The following is a 16,467-nucleotide window of genomic DNA, read 5'->3' as shown; positions in this document are numbered from 1 at the left end:
TGGTTCTATGATTCTATTTCAATAAAACACAGAAGGTCGATTGATATTCTCCCTCTTATAAGCTGTCAAGAAATGGGTTCTACTGGGTGTTTTGATTATGTATGTATGTTTTGGCTGGGTTTTCAATACTTAGGTTGAAAAAGAACCTCAATGGAATTTGAAACCCAAAGCCCACAAGGTAGGATGGTTAGCCTCAGATGAATTCTATTATCAGAATTTCTTCCACATTTTAATGAGGAAAATCTACTTTTATTTCCTCAAAGCCTCGTAATCATTCTGATTGGGGAGATGAGGATGTTGTCAGATGACTGGAGGATGAGGAGAATGGGGGATAGAACACTGCTGAATTCTTGGCTTCCCTCTCTACTGGGAATTTTAGACAACCACGTGAAACGGGGGTGAGGGAAAAAGAAGTCTGACAGCAACTGGCTTGGGCAATTACTGGTTAACTGACTTTGCCAAGTAAGATTTACCAATTAGCTTTGATACAGTTGTTGGGAATCTCTATGGCCTGGTATTTATGGCCTTACGTGTGTTCCGCTGAAACCCTACACCAACCTACTTGTTATGAAAATCGTAGATCTCCTGGATGTTGCCAAAGATGATATGCTCTTTATTAAGGATCCCAGGGGGGATCTCCTCCACCCCACTGGTCATTTCCCACAGGTAGGTCTGTAAGAGAGTAACAGATTCATCACTGGCAAGTTCTGCTACATGAAATACAGACAAAATAAACAGGCCTTAAAACTTGTGGGGCCAGACTCAAACTGGGAGTGAGTGTAGAATTTAAAAAGTGAGATGTTAAACAGCAGATCAAAAAGAAATAAAACCTGAACGTTTCATTATCTTGACCTGTTGCTCAGGAAACTCACATCTTGAACTCCACACTGCTTCTTGTTATTTATTAAATGTGTATGTGTTTGTGTGTAGGAGGTAGCAGTATATAGATCTTCAGACCTAATTTAAGATCAAAGATTGTGTAATGGTTTTTATTTTGAATTGAAATGTCTTCTATACATATTTTTTGGCTGGGTATAGATCTTGTCTGAGAAAAATTAAAACTTTTTTTCAAAAGCACTTTAAGCTCTCATGAAATTACTTTGGGGAGAAAGATTTTCTCTGGATGACTTTTTTATTTATTACTTTCTGGGAAGAGACAGAGAGCATTGAGATCTTCTCAAGGACTTGACTCTGGCCAGAAAAGTCATTTTTTTCTGATACAGCTGGGAACTGATTATTGCAAGACTTACCTCCAAGCACTCATGCAAGTCCCTTACATAAGCCTTCTCTGTCTGGAGCAGTTCAGCCATAATGAATCTAGCAGGAAACAAATGGGCTTTTAGTTGGTTGTAGACATAACACCTCCCTACCTTCAAACTTTACTTCTCCTACCATAGTATTTCTGACATTCTTGAATGTCCTATTTTACTGTTTTACCAACATATATCTTTTCTTTTCTTCAAAACTCCTTCCCTCTTGGTATCATCCTATGATTCTCTCTTGCCTTGATCATTTGCTTTGTATCCCTTTAGCATATTTGTGTTCAGCTAGTTCCATATTTTCTCTCTCTTTTCTGTTCTAGTTCTAACAGTCTGTGATTCTGTGCTGATCTGCATGTGTTTTTAGTTGCATGTCAGTTGGCGTGTGTGCACAAGTGTGTAGTACCAAATTCTCTCTCACCCACTTGAATCTCAGCTCCCCACATTTTCCTCACAGCTCTCAGAATGATGATTTCTGTTCAATAGAGTTGTCTGTTTGACTTATGACAAAACAGTTCTCAGTATCCTAAGTTAAACCAGGTTCAAAAGCCAGGAATAGATGCCCAAGAGAACCCCAAGATCAGAGTTCAGCAAACTTTTTCTGTAAAAGAGCCAAATAGCATACATTTGTGGCCTATTTGGTCTCTGTCACAACTACTCACTTTGCCATTGTGGTGTTGCTTTAAAAGCAGCCATAGACAATATGTAAACAAAATGAGCATGGTTGTGTTCCAATGAAACTATTTATAGACAATGAATTTTGAATTTTATATAATTTTCATGTGTCATGAAATATTCATTTTTTTATTTTTTTCAATCATTTAGAAACATAAAAAGATATTTAGCTTGCACACTCTACAAAAACAGGTGGTGAGTCAGATTTGCCCTCTGAGCTGTACACTTAGACACTGTTATAATGGGACTTGTTTACATCACAAACTGATATGCACAAAGCTGAAGGTGAGATCGCAATTATAGTATGAGTTAACAGTGTTAACTGGCTGCTCTTCAATCTCCTACAAAGAGAATGTGCTATGCATCTGTGAGGAGAAGTTTCCCTTGTTCCTTGGGCCTCTAAATACTATAATGTCCTCAGGCAGTTGTGAAATTTACGGTGCATGGCTCCTCTGTAATTACTTACTTCATGTTGATAAAATAAACTGTTCTGAGCCGCTTTGTCTTAGGACACACTATTTTTTCCCAGCATTATCCAAAATGAATCTGTCAAAATAGTCTTCATAAAGCCCTTGAGAGATGCCTGGATCTGCGTAACTATGTAATCCCATCATAAAACAAGCAGAGTGGTAAGTTAATGGTTTGTAATGCTGACATAGTCCATTGTTCCCACCATCCAGTGCCTGATAGTTCTCGATTAGTGTGAAATGTGGGTAAAAAACTACCTACCAACACACCGAGCAACCAAACAGAGAAGCAAAATGTGTTTTGCCTATCTGGAATCAGGGGCTTTTTGAGCCTGGAGCTGAGATACTCAGAAAACAGTGGGAACAGAGCAGGACCCTAATGATAAATTAGCCCCAGCTCACTGTTCTGAGGAAACATTACAGTGAAATTTATGAAAACATCAGGTAACTCCAGATTCTGCCAAGATATTCCAGTACCAGCATTCTCTAATCTCTTCTTCCCAATTCCCCTCTCCTTTACCTCCTCATGGACCGCACTGTTAACCTGAGAGTAAGTTTACATGGCTGCTTTACATCCTGTCCTCTCCACAATTCTTAAAGGCTCAGTTTCTAAGTATAGACAATTGATTCCTCTGATTCTCCTCCAGTCAAACCTGGTCATCAGCACTCATCTTCCTTTCCTCTTGAGATCCTACTATTCACCAAGCAGAGACGCTCTGAAATCTGAATGCCTAGACCAAGCAAGGGAGGGGTCTGCCTGACTGTCCTCTTTCCCAGTGGCGTACTGGTCAACTTCAAGGAAGGAAACTGGCATACAGTCCCAGAGCCACTCCTCATCTGTTGTTATGATTTCAGATAACTTCCTCCCCTTCTCCAGGCCTCAATTTCCATATTCAATTATATTCTACAAGCTTTTCTTGATTAATTATATCTTCAGCACTCTCCTCGCCCCTTGGTTCATACAAAGGAGTATGAAAAATACTTCTGGTTCTCAAGGAGTTTATGATTTTGTTGAGACATGCTCAGAAATCGTTTGAATAAGTAGAAGGTGGATCAGTATAGAAAAGGAGCATAGGAGTTCAGAAGGGAGAACCCATGAGAGTAGAGGCTGTAGATAAGGGCTTCATAAGGGCATATGCTATGAGCTGGATTTTGAAGAATAATATGAAGGATATAAAGGGGCAAATAAAACCAAATGGAAAGAAAGAATAAAGGGAAGAGAAAAGAAGGGAAGGTAAGAAAAGGGGAAAAAGAAAGATTTTGAAGAATGATATGAAGGACATAACGGGACAAATAAAACCAAATGGAAAGAAAGAATAAAGGGAAGAGAAGAGAAATGAAGGGAAGGTAAGAGAAGGGGAAAAAGAAAGGAAAGGGAATGGAAAGAAATAGAAGGGAAAGGAGGAAATGGAAAGGGAAAGAAAGGGAAGGGAAGGGAAGAACAAAGAACAACCAAAAGGGAGATGGTTCCAAGTCAAGTGTATTGCCCGAGCAATGGCATACCACTTATTCCGAGACCTGGAAGGAGTTAATGAAAGTGATCTCATCGAAGTGTGTCATTTGAACTGGAAATTACTTTGAAATAAGATTGGTTTGTGTGAGACCAAATGATAGTGTCTTGAGGAGCCTGACCTTTATCCTGGGGGAGGTATGAAGTCATTTAAAATTTGGAGCAGGTAAAAGATATAATGGAAACGAACCATGGTATATATAGTGGGAAAGAGTCAGACAGATCTGTGTTTGAATTCTGGCTCCATTACTTATTATCTGTGTGGTTTGGGGCAACTTGTTTAGCTTTTCCCAGTCTTACTTCTCATCTGTAAAATGAGAATAATATAGGTACCCTAGAGAAGTGATGGTAAGATAAAATGAAAAAATATGTGTGAGGCATTTTATGTAATGCTTAGCACATAAAAAAAGCATTTGGGAGGTGTTGGTAAGAATAGCATTGATATTGACAATAATAAAATGGTACTTTAGAAAGGTAAATCTGGTGTCATTGTTCAGGTGAACTGGGCAGGGACTGGAGCAGGAAGGCCAGGCGAAGTTTTTGAAAGAATCCAGCTATTTGGTAATGGCCAGAAACAGGAGATAATGGGAATGGGGAAAAAAATGGCAGAGATGAGAGAAACCTTAAAGAAAGAATGCACAAGAATCAGTGACTGACGTGACATAGGGGTGCATGGGAAAGTTAAACTGTACTCCACAACTCTAAGGCTGGGAAACCAGAAGGATGGTGACATTACTGATGGGAATTAGGAAATTAGAAGGAAGAACTAAATTTGGAAGGGGAGAAAAAACATTTGGTTTGATCCAGGTTGAGTTCTGAGATTGTGATGTGAAGTTGATGATCTCTGGGAAGTTATGGACGCATGAAGAGAACTCAGGTGAAGGACACAACTGGAGAGACATAAAAGCCTTCAGAATGGACCCATCTCTCAACAGGAGCACCAAGTCTGTCCATTCTGACCTCCGTAGGTGGCTGTGTCATACATTAAGTGCCTAAAGGGACAGGTGGCAGTGAAAGCCCAGCACAGTCATGCACAGTCTGCCAGTCGGGATGGAAGCTTCCCCACACGTACTCTTTCTTTCGGGCTGACTTGCGCTTCTCTTCGTTGACTTCATGGTTGGCGTCCCGTAGCTTGACCTCACGATCTGAGAGGCTTGCTGGGATGATGTCCAGCTCCAGGTCCTTGTTATCCTACAGACAGAGGGATCACAAAAGTCACCTCACGGATGCTTTGGGAGAGTAACTCAGCAGAGCTGGGGAAAGTCATATGGGGTAAAACAGAGCAATGATATAATGGAGGAGGATGAGAAGATGAGGGCAATTCCACAAACTGCTACCCACAAGTTTCTTTCACATGGGACAAATTTTCTTTTCAAATAAGAAAGAAATGTAAAATACTAGGGTCAAATGTTCAAGGCTAATATCCACAGCAAGAAACAACAATGAGCATATTCGATAATTATGTGTCTATTTCCCCAAGGTCACCTATGCTGATTAAATCTAAACACACACACAAATGTGTCCAAGACTGAATGTTAACCATTAAAATAGAAGTGAAACAGAAACACATAAAGGCCTAGAAAATCTCATTTGTCAAGGGAAAATAATCAAGGCAAATATTTCTATTTAAACAAGAAATTTCCCTTGGAAAGAGAAAGCTAAATGATAGAACGACTGTCCCTGCTCATTTCAATCATCCTTTGGTCTTTATATATGGCAGAAACCTCTACAAAAACTCACAGATTAAAGCCAGTGTGTGTGTGTGTGTGTGTGTGTGTGTGTGTGTGTGTGTGTGTGTGTGTGCTGTGTGGGTGGGTGGGGGTAACTGCCTTAACTTTTAGTGGTCTGACCACCTCCTTTCTAGGCTGCTCTCTTCAGAGCATGAGCCTAGTTAAAGATTTAAGAATTAGAAATCCTAGCATTAAATTGCCAGGTTGTATTTGACTCCTAATTCATAGGTTACTGACCCCTATTATAAAGAAGAGATTAAAAGTCAGTCTTGCCTTACTTCTTGGCCAATAGTACCTCTTTTCAGGCTGAAGCGTCAAAGCCTTTGCACAAATTGCATCCCTTATTCTAGAAAGAGCACTATTATACATACTCGGGCCTAATCATTTGCTGATTAACATAACTGGGTGGAACATGGTACTGATGAGGCCAAGATAAAGGGTTTAGTCCTCAAAGGCAACAGTTAGCTTTGCACAGAGGAAAACTCCGTTCTGTAGCCCCAGGGCCCCTCACCCCCACACCTCCCCCCACCCCCGTCAGCCATGTTTACAACATGGATAGCACCAGTCACGGGGTGCAGGAGGTGAGAGGCTCAGCAAGACTCATCACTTCCACTAGAAAAACCACACAAGGCGAGTGCTTTAGGGGTAAACAGCTCAGAAGGACTGCTCTGAAACGCTGGGCAGGACCCAGGCACAGAGAGTGCTTTCTAGGGCACTTGAGGGCAGTGGCGCTGAGGAAGATGAGAAGAGCACACGTCCAGCTGGGCCAGACGCCACACGTACCTCTGTGTTGACCCCCAGGGCCTTCTCCAGGGAGTACCGGTACTTCCCCATCCTCAGTGAGAAGTCTCTGTAGTGCTTGTCCACCGTGGTCACCCATTTTCTGATCTCTGTGGCATGAATATGGCCTTTTTCCACAAAGCTATCAGCCAGTTGAATCAGAAGCTTGACCTTCTCCTTTGTTTGCTGCCCCAAAAGATGAACTTAAGTTACTGGATTACATTTACTCTCATGTCCTTTCATCCCAAGCCCCCTTTCCCTTTCACAGCAGCTACAGATACCTCATAGCCAGGCTGCCTGGGTTCGTACCCTACCTCTGTCACTTACTAACTGGGAGATCTTCTGCAAATGACTTTAACTCTCTATGCCTCAGTTCTTGCATCTGCAAAGCTGGGATTATAACAGACCGACAGGGCAGAGTTGCAAGCATTAAATGAGTTGAGAAGGTAGAATGCTTACAACAGTGGATGGGACACAGTAAGCTCTCAACAAATATTAGCCACTATTATTATTATTACTACTAGTGTTACTGATAAGATGCAAATAAGAATCTCTACCATTCATATCGTACTTTAACAATTAAGAGTATGTTGATGCTATAGCTGAGGCTCATTTGAGTCTTCAAACATCCCTATGAGATAGGTGGAACAAGGTGGTAAGGGTCTTTTTCCATCACAGATGAGAAAACTGAGTCTTAGAGAGGCTTAGGTTACGTCCTCGTTCATACCTCTGGGAAATGCAAAGCTGGTTTGCCTCTAAGCCTTAATTCCTAATTCTCTCCCTTCATTGTACCGGCCTGAGGGTAGGTTTTCTAAACATCATGTAAGCTGGCATATGCCAAAATCTAAAGAAATTCAGATTTAAGAGTAAACTCTGTTCCTTTCACCACAAGGATCTTGTCTTTAGTTTCCGTGACAGAGAGAGAGAGAGAGAGAGAGAGAGAGAGAGAGGGAGAGAGAGAGAGAGAGAGAGGGAGAGAGAGAGAGAGAGAGAAAGAGCATGAGAGGGGGCGAGGGCATAATGAAACTATTATCTATTAGCTAAGGTGGAGCTCTGGTGGGTATTGGGTTAATTTCATTTCCAGCAACAGTTTGCTCAGCAGTTTGCTCTGCACTGTGCAGAGGCTGTAGGGACAGGCTTAGGGAGTATACAGAAGAAAAAATAGCGCATTTCCCCCAAAACAGTCTATAATCTCTGGAGGGGGACAACATTTTCACACAGAATAGTTAAATAACTCAAGGCATTACATAACTGAGTGTCAAAATAAGAAGTATGTATAGTTAACACTGCAGGAATTTTAAAATGGAAAAGAAAGGAAGGTGGGCTGGCATGGACAGGAAGTTTCACAGAGGAGGTGGAACTTAAGTTGGGTAAGATATGGGAACAGAAGGGTTGTTGAAACAAGTCAACGCTTGCTCATCTTTGGATTTTAAAACTCTAAAATTTTATCAGGCAAACATGATAAATAGATTTTAATGGACAGGAAAGAATATTTACATAATATTCTGAGAAGAAAAATTATCTTTTGGCCTGGAGAAAGGTAGGTCCAAGAACTGAACCATGTCTTCTACCTAGATAACTAGGGAAACTGAGGCAGGAAATCACTAGAGCAATAGTAGAGAAAACAGAGGACCCTCTCTTTCTCTGTCTCCCCACTCCTCTTGCCTTTGTAGGCTCATTTATTGCCCTTCTCATGAGATATCTTACAGAAAAGGAGGAGGGGCTTGGGACTCAGAGGCTCCAGCTCTTGAGCAATTCACTCAACACACCCGAGCCACCTGTATCTAGAACAGAGAGCTGACGACAAGGCTGGGAGACAAGGGGCCAGAGGAGCTTTGGTGTGTAGGAAAGAAGGTGGGTCTGATGACAGGAGACACAGCTCCTCAGCCATGAATTAGCTTAATTAAGGGAAAAGGCTAAAAATAATACCAACAGGAATCAGTTAAGGAAAGGTAACTGTAGAGGTATCCTAAGGACTTCTATTTTATTGCATTTAGAATTTTTTTTCTTGATAACAGTTTTTCATAGGTTTGCTATTTACTTGAAATAATTTCTGAGCTATAATCAATAAATTCATTTTTTATATAAAAGGCTTGGAAATATCCATTTATTGCTCTTAGGTGACTTCAACCTGTGAGATGGAGGTTTTTACCTGTGAGATGGGGGTTTTTACTGTCACCTGGTGACCATAACCCCACTGAGGCAGCCCTACAAAGGAAACTGTATTCTTAAGTATCAAAACTGTGATTCAGAGTCAACAAGGAGAATGAGTTGTGACCAAGAGTGTTCCAGGTATGTATGGACGCTGGGGGAGCAAATAGACAGTGAAATGAGCAGTGCAGACAAGCCCTTCCTCACGTGCCCCACCAGCCTTTGCAGCAGCAGCTCGTCTCCACTGCTCTCCGTGCCCTTATATCCAGCATGCTGAACTTCACATGCCCCTCCTGCTGTGATGGGCAGCTCCTACTCATCCACCAACTTTCAATCCAGTGCCACTTTTTCATCTCTGTTTTTTCCCATAAAATGAGTGAGTGATGACTTTCCCAGTGTTTCTACCATACCACATATATGCCTCTATTTTATTACATCTTACACTGAGTTATGTAACTCCTTCATTAGACCATGAATTCCTAAACGTGTCATATTTTATTCATTTGTATCAGCATCTAGCAAATAGTAGGCATACCATAAACATTGAATGAATGAATGAATAAGTATATCTTTTGTTTGAAGGTGAGTGAAGCTAGACCAATAAGAATTGAAGACTTATATTGCGAGGGAGTAGATGGATGATCACTTTGGCCTAGGACCTGGACAGGCCCACTGTGGCACCAACCATGTCCATGGTCTCTGCTGAGAGCATTCCGAAATGGCTTCTTACATATAGGTGGCTATGGTGGTGCTGTGCGACCTGCCACATGTATGGCCACAGCTGATGAGATGTGAGGTAAAAACCTGACCTAGGATAGAAGGGCAGCTCATCAACATGCAGCAGTGACTTCTGAGGTGTCTTGGCCTAAAAGCTCTGTCCAGTAGGGAAAGTGGCAATAAGCTGGGTCAGCTGAGGTTGTTTCTCTTGGGATTTGAAGTGCAGTGGCAAGGAATTGGATAATTGGACAGAATGCAGAGAGAAGAAAAAAAAGCTGAACCATAGCAATGGTGAAATACTACAGAGATTCTTGATCCCCTGCTCTGAGGAGAGCCAGATAATGTGGCTGTTTGAGCTTCTGCTAGTCTTGGGTGACATGCTAGATCTCACTTCCAGAGGTGAGACTGTGCCACATTTCTGCTCTCCCCATAACACTGAGTCATTTTGCCTTTTCTGGGTATGCGGGAGGTTGGCCACGTAGTTGGAACTCCTGTTTTATTTCCATATATAGCCATACCATATCCTCTTCACATCCAAATGGAAACTGGTTTAAAAATCAAATCTTGCCACCAATAGAGAGCGCTTATATAGACTGATAGAGTGGGGGCTCAGACTATACAGGATCTTTAATGTTAGGTTCAGAAATAAGGATATATGTGTACAAAGGGGGTTCTTTGGGGGATCTAATTCATCTGGGCATGGAAATTTGGAAGTGAAACCTCATTTGTCTTGGGTGTCACATCTTCCCTAATGTATGTTGTACACTTTCCATTTTGATTTCTACTTTTTCTGCTGGAAAAAAAAAAGAGGTAAAGGAAGGGTTTCAGTAGTTTTATTTTTCCATAATTTTTTTTCTCTCTCTCTTTCAACATCAGTTAATATTATACCATCTTCCCCTAATCACCTATTGTGAGCCTTACTCACAATAAAGCTTTTGAAAAGCCATTTTGATGTCATTAGCACAGGTTTATTGAGATACCACTTCATATTAATTCCAAAGGGAGATAGTTTGTCATTATATATGAAGAACTAAATTTTTAAAAAATTTCTATCACATGGGAGCAGTATTCCTCTTAAGAGTCTCAAAAACAGAATCATGCCCATCTTTTATCTGAACTTTTTAACATTCTACTTTTCTCAGTTAGAGTATGCATCTGACAACCCCAGTGTTCCCTTTCCTAGCTATCTGAATTCCAAGAAGACATTACTTATTTCAGCTAAGGCTCTAGTCATTTTTATAACCACTTAATTCTCTATGATTCAGAAGAATTAAGTCATTTCTTCCATGACTTCTTTGACTTTGAGAAATAAATTTACCAGTTTTTAAAAAATGTTTTCTCAACATCATTAGTCATTAAGGAAATGCAAATCAAACCATACCACACCCACTAGGATGGCTATAATTAAAAAGACAGACAATTAGAAATGTTGGGAAGGATGTGGAGAAATTGGAGCCCTCATATATGGCTGGTGGGAATGTAAAATGGTTCAGCCACTGTGGAAGATACTTTGGAGGTTCCTCAAAAAGTTAAATGTAGAGATACCATATGACCCAGCCCTTCCACTCCTAGGTATATACCTCAGAGAACTGAGAACATATATTCACGCCAAAACCTGTCAGCAAATGTTCATAGAAACATTACTCATAATAACCCCAAACTGAAAACATTCTAAATGTTTACCAACTGATAAATGAATAAACAAAATGTGATGTATCTATACCATGGAATATTATTCAACCATAAAAAGGAATAAAGTACTGATAAATGCTACAAGGCAGGTAAACCTTTAAAACATGCTAAGTGAAAGAAGCCAAGACAAAAGGTTACATATTGTATGACATTCCATTTTATATTTTTATATGGAATGTCCACAACAGGCAAATCCACAAAGACAGAAAGATTAGTGGTTGCCAGGGGTTAGAGGAAGAGGAAATGGGAAGTGACTAGTAATGAGTACAGGGTTTCTTTTGGGGGTGATAAGAATATTTTGGAACTAGATAGTGGAGATGGTTATACAACCTTGTGAATATACTAAAAACCACTCAACTGCAAAAAAAAAAAAAAAAAAAAAGATGCTTAAAAAAATGATTTTCTTTTAGAAGAAATGAAGTTGCTCCAGATGGCAAGGTGATTAAGGTTTCCTGTCTCCATGTACCTTGACCCCTTATAAATTCTGAAACCCACAGTAGGAAAATATCATTTGTATACTTCTAATTGAATTGTTTATACACTGCAATAAGAAAATTTTGTTTTTCCTCTTATCCTCACCCAAATTCTCTCTATATGATTTTTATTCTTACATTTGTGGATTTATATATAGAAAGTAGTTTTTATATTCAGTGTTTCTTCTATTTGATCTGTTCCTTTGAGGTGGAGTAGTCAATATACTCTATTGCTCTATTAAATCATGGGGACCAACATATCTATTTACTCTCTTATGGCTCAAGGTCAACTTGGTTTTTATTTCAAATTCATTTTTTTTGTTTATAGAGATTAAAACCAAAGATGATTGGCTAAAAGAGGTTTGCCTCTGGAAGTGGGCCTGGGTTGGGAAGAGGCTATTGCTTTTCATCATAACCTCTGCAGCGGGGATGATTGTCCTGTAGCGATTTTGAAAACACAGAGCTCTGAGATTTGGAACCTCAGATGATGGAAGAATGATATCCCATTAAGAGAAAGAGTTGATAGGGAGAGAGAGGATAGAGAACCAAAGTAGAAGAATCATATTAAATATAGACTGTGGGGAAGGTGCCGAAATCTGCCAAAGCTTCCTTTTTCCTTATGTTCACAAATGTATGTTGCAGTCAGGCAATCTGGGGAATGCAGGACGAATAAAGTGTGTTTCTTATCCTTCTGGATTTTGCTGGCTCATATAGGGGATAACATACCACACAGATTACTGGAGAACAAGACGATCTGTGCCAGGTGCCTTTAGGGTTACACAGACAACAAGGGAGATATATAGCAGGGATGGGCCAGATCATTTTCTGGCATGTATGGAGAATCATACAGGAGGAAGCACTGATGTGAAAAGATGGGCTACTTTTAACAGGTATAAACTGGAGGGGAGAGAAGGATATGCTAGGCAGAGAATGATACAGCTAAGGTACAGAGAGGCAATAGAGTATATGAAGTATCTCTCAGAGGGTAAGAATATACATCCCCTCAGCTAGAACATAACATTTGCATAAAAAACAACTGAAGAGAAAGCTGGGGAGGTAGGGAGATACAGTTGTAGAAGTTAAATATCAGCCCAAAGGTATTGGCAAATCTTAAAGTTCTTGAGCTGGCAGGTAATATGATCAAAGCAGTGTTTTAAGACTAACAGCAAGGAAGAGAATGATGGATTGGAAGGAAGAAGAGGCCAAGAACACGGAACCCAATTAGGAAATTACTACAGCTAATGGTGGTAATGTGAGTGAATAAGAGGAGAACGAATCGAAAGATGAATTAAATTCAGTGAAGAATTCTCTGTATTTCTGCTTTGGTTGTGAACAGGTTCTGACCCTAAGAAGTCCGGAGTGTTTGCTGTGGTCCATTCTGTGTGGGTGAGAATACCAATGGACCTGATCCTATTCAACCTGCTAATGCTTCTTTATTGACATGAGTTGGAGAGGGGCAGATAAACCAAAACTGGTTAATTCAAAAGCCATTTTTATTTCATTTTGAAAAGGATTCTGTACATCTGCCACTTTCCTAGTGGTGACTGCTCTAGCTGGTACTGAAATGTCTTTTATCTGAACTCACAGCTGCTGGCATTCAGTGGAAAGGATGCAGGGAAACACTCTCCAATATCAAGAGTTCATAGTACAGGACTCATAAAGTAGATAAACACTGGAAATATTAACTCAGGAATGAAGTCCATTTTCCTACACCAAACTAGAGAAACATTCACTCTAGTATTGGAGGGATCTCTGGGTAGGATGGAGCATTAGGGGGTTTCCCCCTTGGTCCCCCAAAAAGCAGCTCTCACCATGGGAAGAACATCTGTCCTCCATGGATGTAATGACAAGAAAGGCTCCTGCATAGCAGGGGGCCCAGTATGGGGAAAGAGGGAGCTGAGATTGATCAGATTTTTTTTCAAACCGCAAGGGTCTTCAGATCAAATCCTGGCTGTGAAAATAGATGAAATCAGACATCCTCTCAGCATGAATGGAGTTTGAAGGTGTGTGTGCATATGTACTTGTGCATGTTTTGCTCCCCAGAGACCCCATCCTGACTCATTAGCAGGTCTGAGGCCAGATGGAAATTTAAAAAACTCACTTGCTCTGTGCACCTACCCATGGACAAGAGCCCTCCTTATAAGGCGGACTTCTCAAGCCATTCAAATTTCAGGAATACATGGGTATGTGCAGATGCTCACAAATGCATGCACACTTCTGCATGAATACACTTTGCCTTATTTGGTCTGCAAGAATATAGGAGGTTCCAGAATCTGGAGCCTGAAGATGAGTATTTGGAAATGCAGTGTATAGGAGTTGGCTTCCTGCATGCAGGTGCTGTACACAGCAGCTGTGATTCTTTGGGTAATTCAGGTTTTAAAGAGAAGATTCTATATGTGTTTTCCCCCTTGCCACTGTGGACAAGCATTTCTGCTTACAGAGAGGTGACTCTCCCTTCCGTCATGTGAGATTGGCCAGGATGCGGAGTGGTGGGTGGGCCTGGGGAGGGGTTTGGGATACTTCCTACCTTGGCGGGCACCCTGAATTCCCCATACTCTTTCAGCAGTTCCTGAGTCTCTTCTGTAGTTTCTCCAGTGGAGGTATGTGTTGAGAGGTAATATTCACCTGTTTCTTGGATCCAATCCAGTGCCTATGGAAGGAAACAACACACCCAGTCCCCCAAAAGTCAGCTGTCAATAGGAGAATATCTCATGCAACAGTGAAGGTTTCTGTGAGGGACCCAGGAAATGCTGATGTGATTGGATTGGTATGTAGCTCTGAGTTGACTTTATGAATGAGTTCTCCTCTGTTAGACTTGGATTGGAACATCCCACCAGTAAAGAGTGTCTCCTCCATTAGACCAGGGACTCTGCTCAGAGCCATCCACGAGCTAGGGGCAGTCTGCACCCAGCATTTCCTTACAACTCCTGGTACTAAGTCTTGAATAGAGTGCCTGGAAAATGCTGAATGACTGGCAAGTGACAATCTGTTCTCTTTCCTGTCTTCATCCCCACCTCCCATCTCCATTTGCTTGCTGCTATGGCCCTCTTCTGCATGTCCTGGGCTTTGGTCATCTGGGCCTCTGCATACTACACAGAGCTGAGGCAAGGCTAAGGAATGCTCTGGACATACCTGCTTAGCGCTGCGCTCAAACACCACGTACTGCTGGCACTGGTCTAACCTCCGCTTCTTCAAGGTCCAGAAGTGCAGGACACGATTCTCCCTCTGCAAGAGCTCACTCAAGATGGCTGTGGGGCAGGGAAGATGATGGTCGGTCACAGGCAAGCTCTGAACAACCAACTATTTTAGCTCCATGTCCCAGGTGCCAGATAACTGTGACCTTCAAAGCTTCTCCAGGGGACTAGTCTAGGCATTAGAAGTCAAGTGAGCAAAGGCTTGATATAGAGAGAATTTCCCAGAAGGAAGCAAAATCAGGGAGACAGGGGTGAGAACATGTTGATGAGGATTCCATCAATTAAGGGGGAAAGAATACACCACGAGTGACTTAAGTGACCCTGATTCTCTTCACACTGAAGCTACTCCTTGATGATAAGAGACCTTGGTAAGCATCAGTCCCTAAAATGGCAACTAACTAAATTGGCCCCTAGATTCTAATGAGAATGAATGGACTTTCAAAGGAATTTCAGTAATTCTGGAGGAGTTGCTATGAGAGAGGGTAGGAGTGGAGTGGGGACTGGTGTAATTATATGGATAACTTGTGTTGGGCACACAGCCCTTTAACAGAATAGCCTCAATTAAAGCATTTCTAAATTGTGGGCATAGGGAAGTTGGGCTCGAATCATGTCTCCAGGTCACCTCTAGGTCCAAACTTCTATGTTGTCTTGGATCCAATCACAAAAAAATGCTGAAAGCTGTTCTCACATTCCCTCTAATGATATTAAATGAGAGGATATCTACAAGGCACACAGCATCACAAGTGGGGCATAGTGGAAATTCTGTCCAGGTTATTTCCCCCACTACTTCTCCTTCTGTTGTTCTCCAAGCAGCTGGGTACATGGATAGATTTCTTAAGTGTTTTAACAGTTTATTCTATGCCTGAAGCAATAAAATATATTTTGTATTAATGTGCCTCATGCTTCATGCTAACTATATTAGGTATTAATGGTGACACAGATAATATTTATTAAGCACTCACTATGTGGGAGATGCATATTTTCACAGTATATCATGATGTATATACCATTATTATTTTTTCAGTAGATGAGAAAATTGAAGCTTAGACAGGATGGGTAACTTGCTTAGGGGCATTCAGGTAGGAAGTGGTAGAGCCAGGATTGAAGCTAGATCTGTCTGACTTCAGAGCCTAAGTTCTTAGCCACCTTCATCTCCCAGGTTACTAGGATTGAAATTCTTTGCTTCACAAAGATGGCCAATCCAAATTGTAATGCTTGTACTTAGAATTTTTTGTCAATTTTATATACTTTTCATATCCCTCTCTGTAGGTCTGGCTCTCTAAGGATAGATTATATTTCTCTCCATTAGGCTGACAGCTTTTGTCTGCCCCAATTATTCACCCTGCTATATCCATGTCTTTATCATCTAACTTTTCATTTCCTCCCCAAAGAGGCAAAGTATATTTCTCTATTCCATGACTTTGGGTTTGACCATGTGACTTACTTTGGCATTATGGGTATTGACAGACATAAAGCAAGCAGGGGACTGAAATGTGCTTCTGCTCTTGGCCTTGCCCCTTGTACCTTCGCCATCACCACTATGAGAACTTCTCTGGGTAACTGCTGCCCCGTCAACCCAGGTCCCAGGATAAATGCACGTGGAGTCCAACCCGAAGTGAAGGAGCCAGGCCCAGTGAGACCCATGACCTGAAGCAGAACTGCATAACTGCATCCAGCCAAGACAGGTGTGTTCCCCCAGCTAACCACAGACTCTTGAAAAATAAATGCTTAAGGTTGTATGAAGATGCATTTTTTGGTTGTTTGTTACGTAGCAATACTGGCTCCCATAACAAAAACCTAAAATAGATGGCACTGGCTT

General features: G+C 41.2%; 1 protein-coding gene across 19 annotated transcripts in view; it reads right to left on the bottom strand.

The window, feature by feature from the left end:
- KALRN (kalirin RhoGEF kinase) overlaps positions 1 to 16,467 on the bottom strand; it is a 749,960-nt gene that overhangs the window by 290,062 nt on the left and 443,431 nt on the right. For all 19 annotated transcript variants that reach the window (XM_037837128.1, XM_037837181.1, XM_037837192.1 and 16 more), the window contains exons 20-25: positions 14,587 to 14,702; positions 13,982 to 14,104; positions 6,425 to 6,607; positions 4,984 to 5,102; positions 1,251 to 1,317; positions 563 to 672 (exon numbers count right to left, since the gene is read on the bottom strand). In XM_037837128.1, coding sequence (XP_037693056.1) covers positions 563 to 672; positions 1,251 to 1,317; positions 4,984 to 5,102; positions 6,425 to 6,607; positions 13,982 to 14,104; positions 14,587 to 14,702 — 718 coding nt within the window. The remainder of the gene's footprint in view (positions 1 to 562; positions 673 to 1,250; positions 1,318 to 4,983; positions 5,103 to 6,424; positions 6,608 to 13,981; positions 14,105 to 14,586; positions 14,703 to 16,467) is intronic.

Source organism: Choloepus didactylus, chromosome 1 (genome assembly GCF_015220235.1).
Source record: "Choloepus didactylus isolate mChoDid1 chromosome 1, mChoDid1.pri, whole genome shotgun sequence".
Classification (NCBI taxonomy): domain Eukaryota; kingdom Metazoa; phylum Chordata; class Mammalia; order Pilosa; family Megalonychidae; genus Choloepus; species Choloepus didactylus.
The sequence above is the reverse complement of the archived record's forward strand: the minus strand, read 5'-3'. Positions and strand labels throughout refer to the sequence as shown.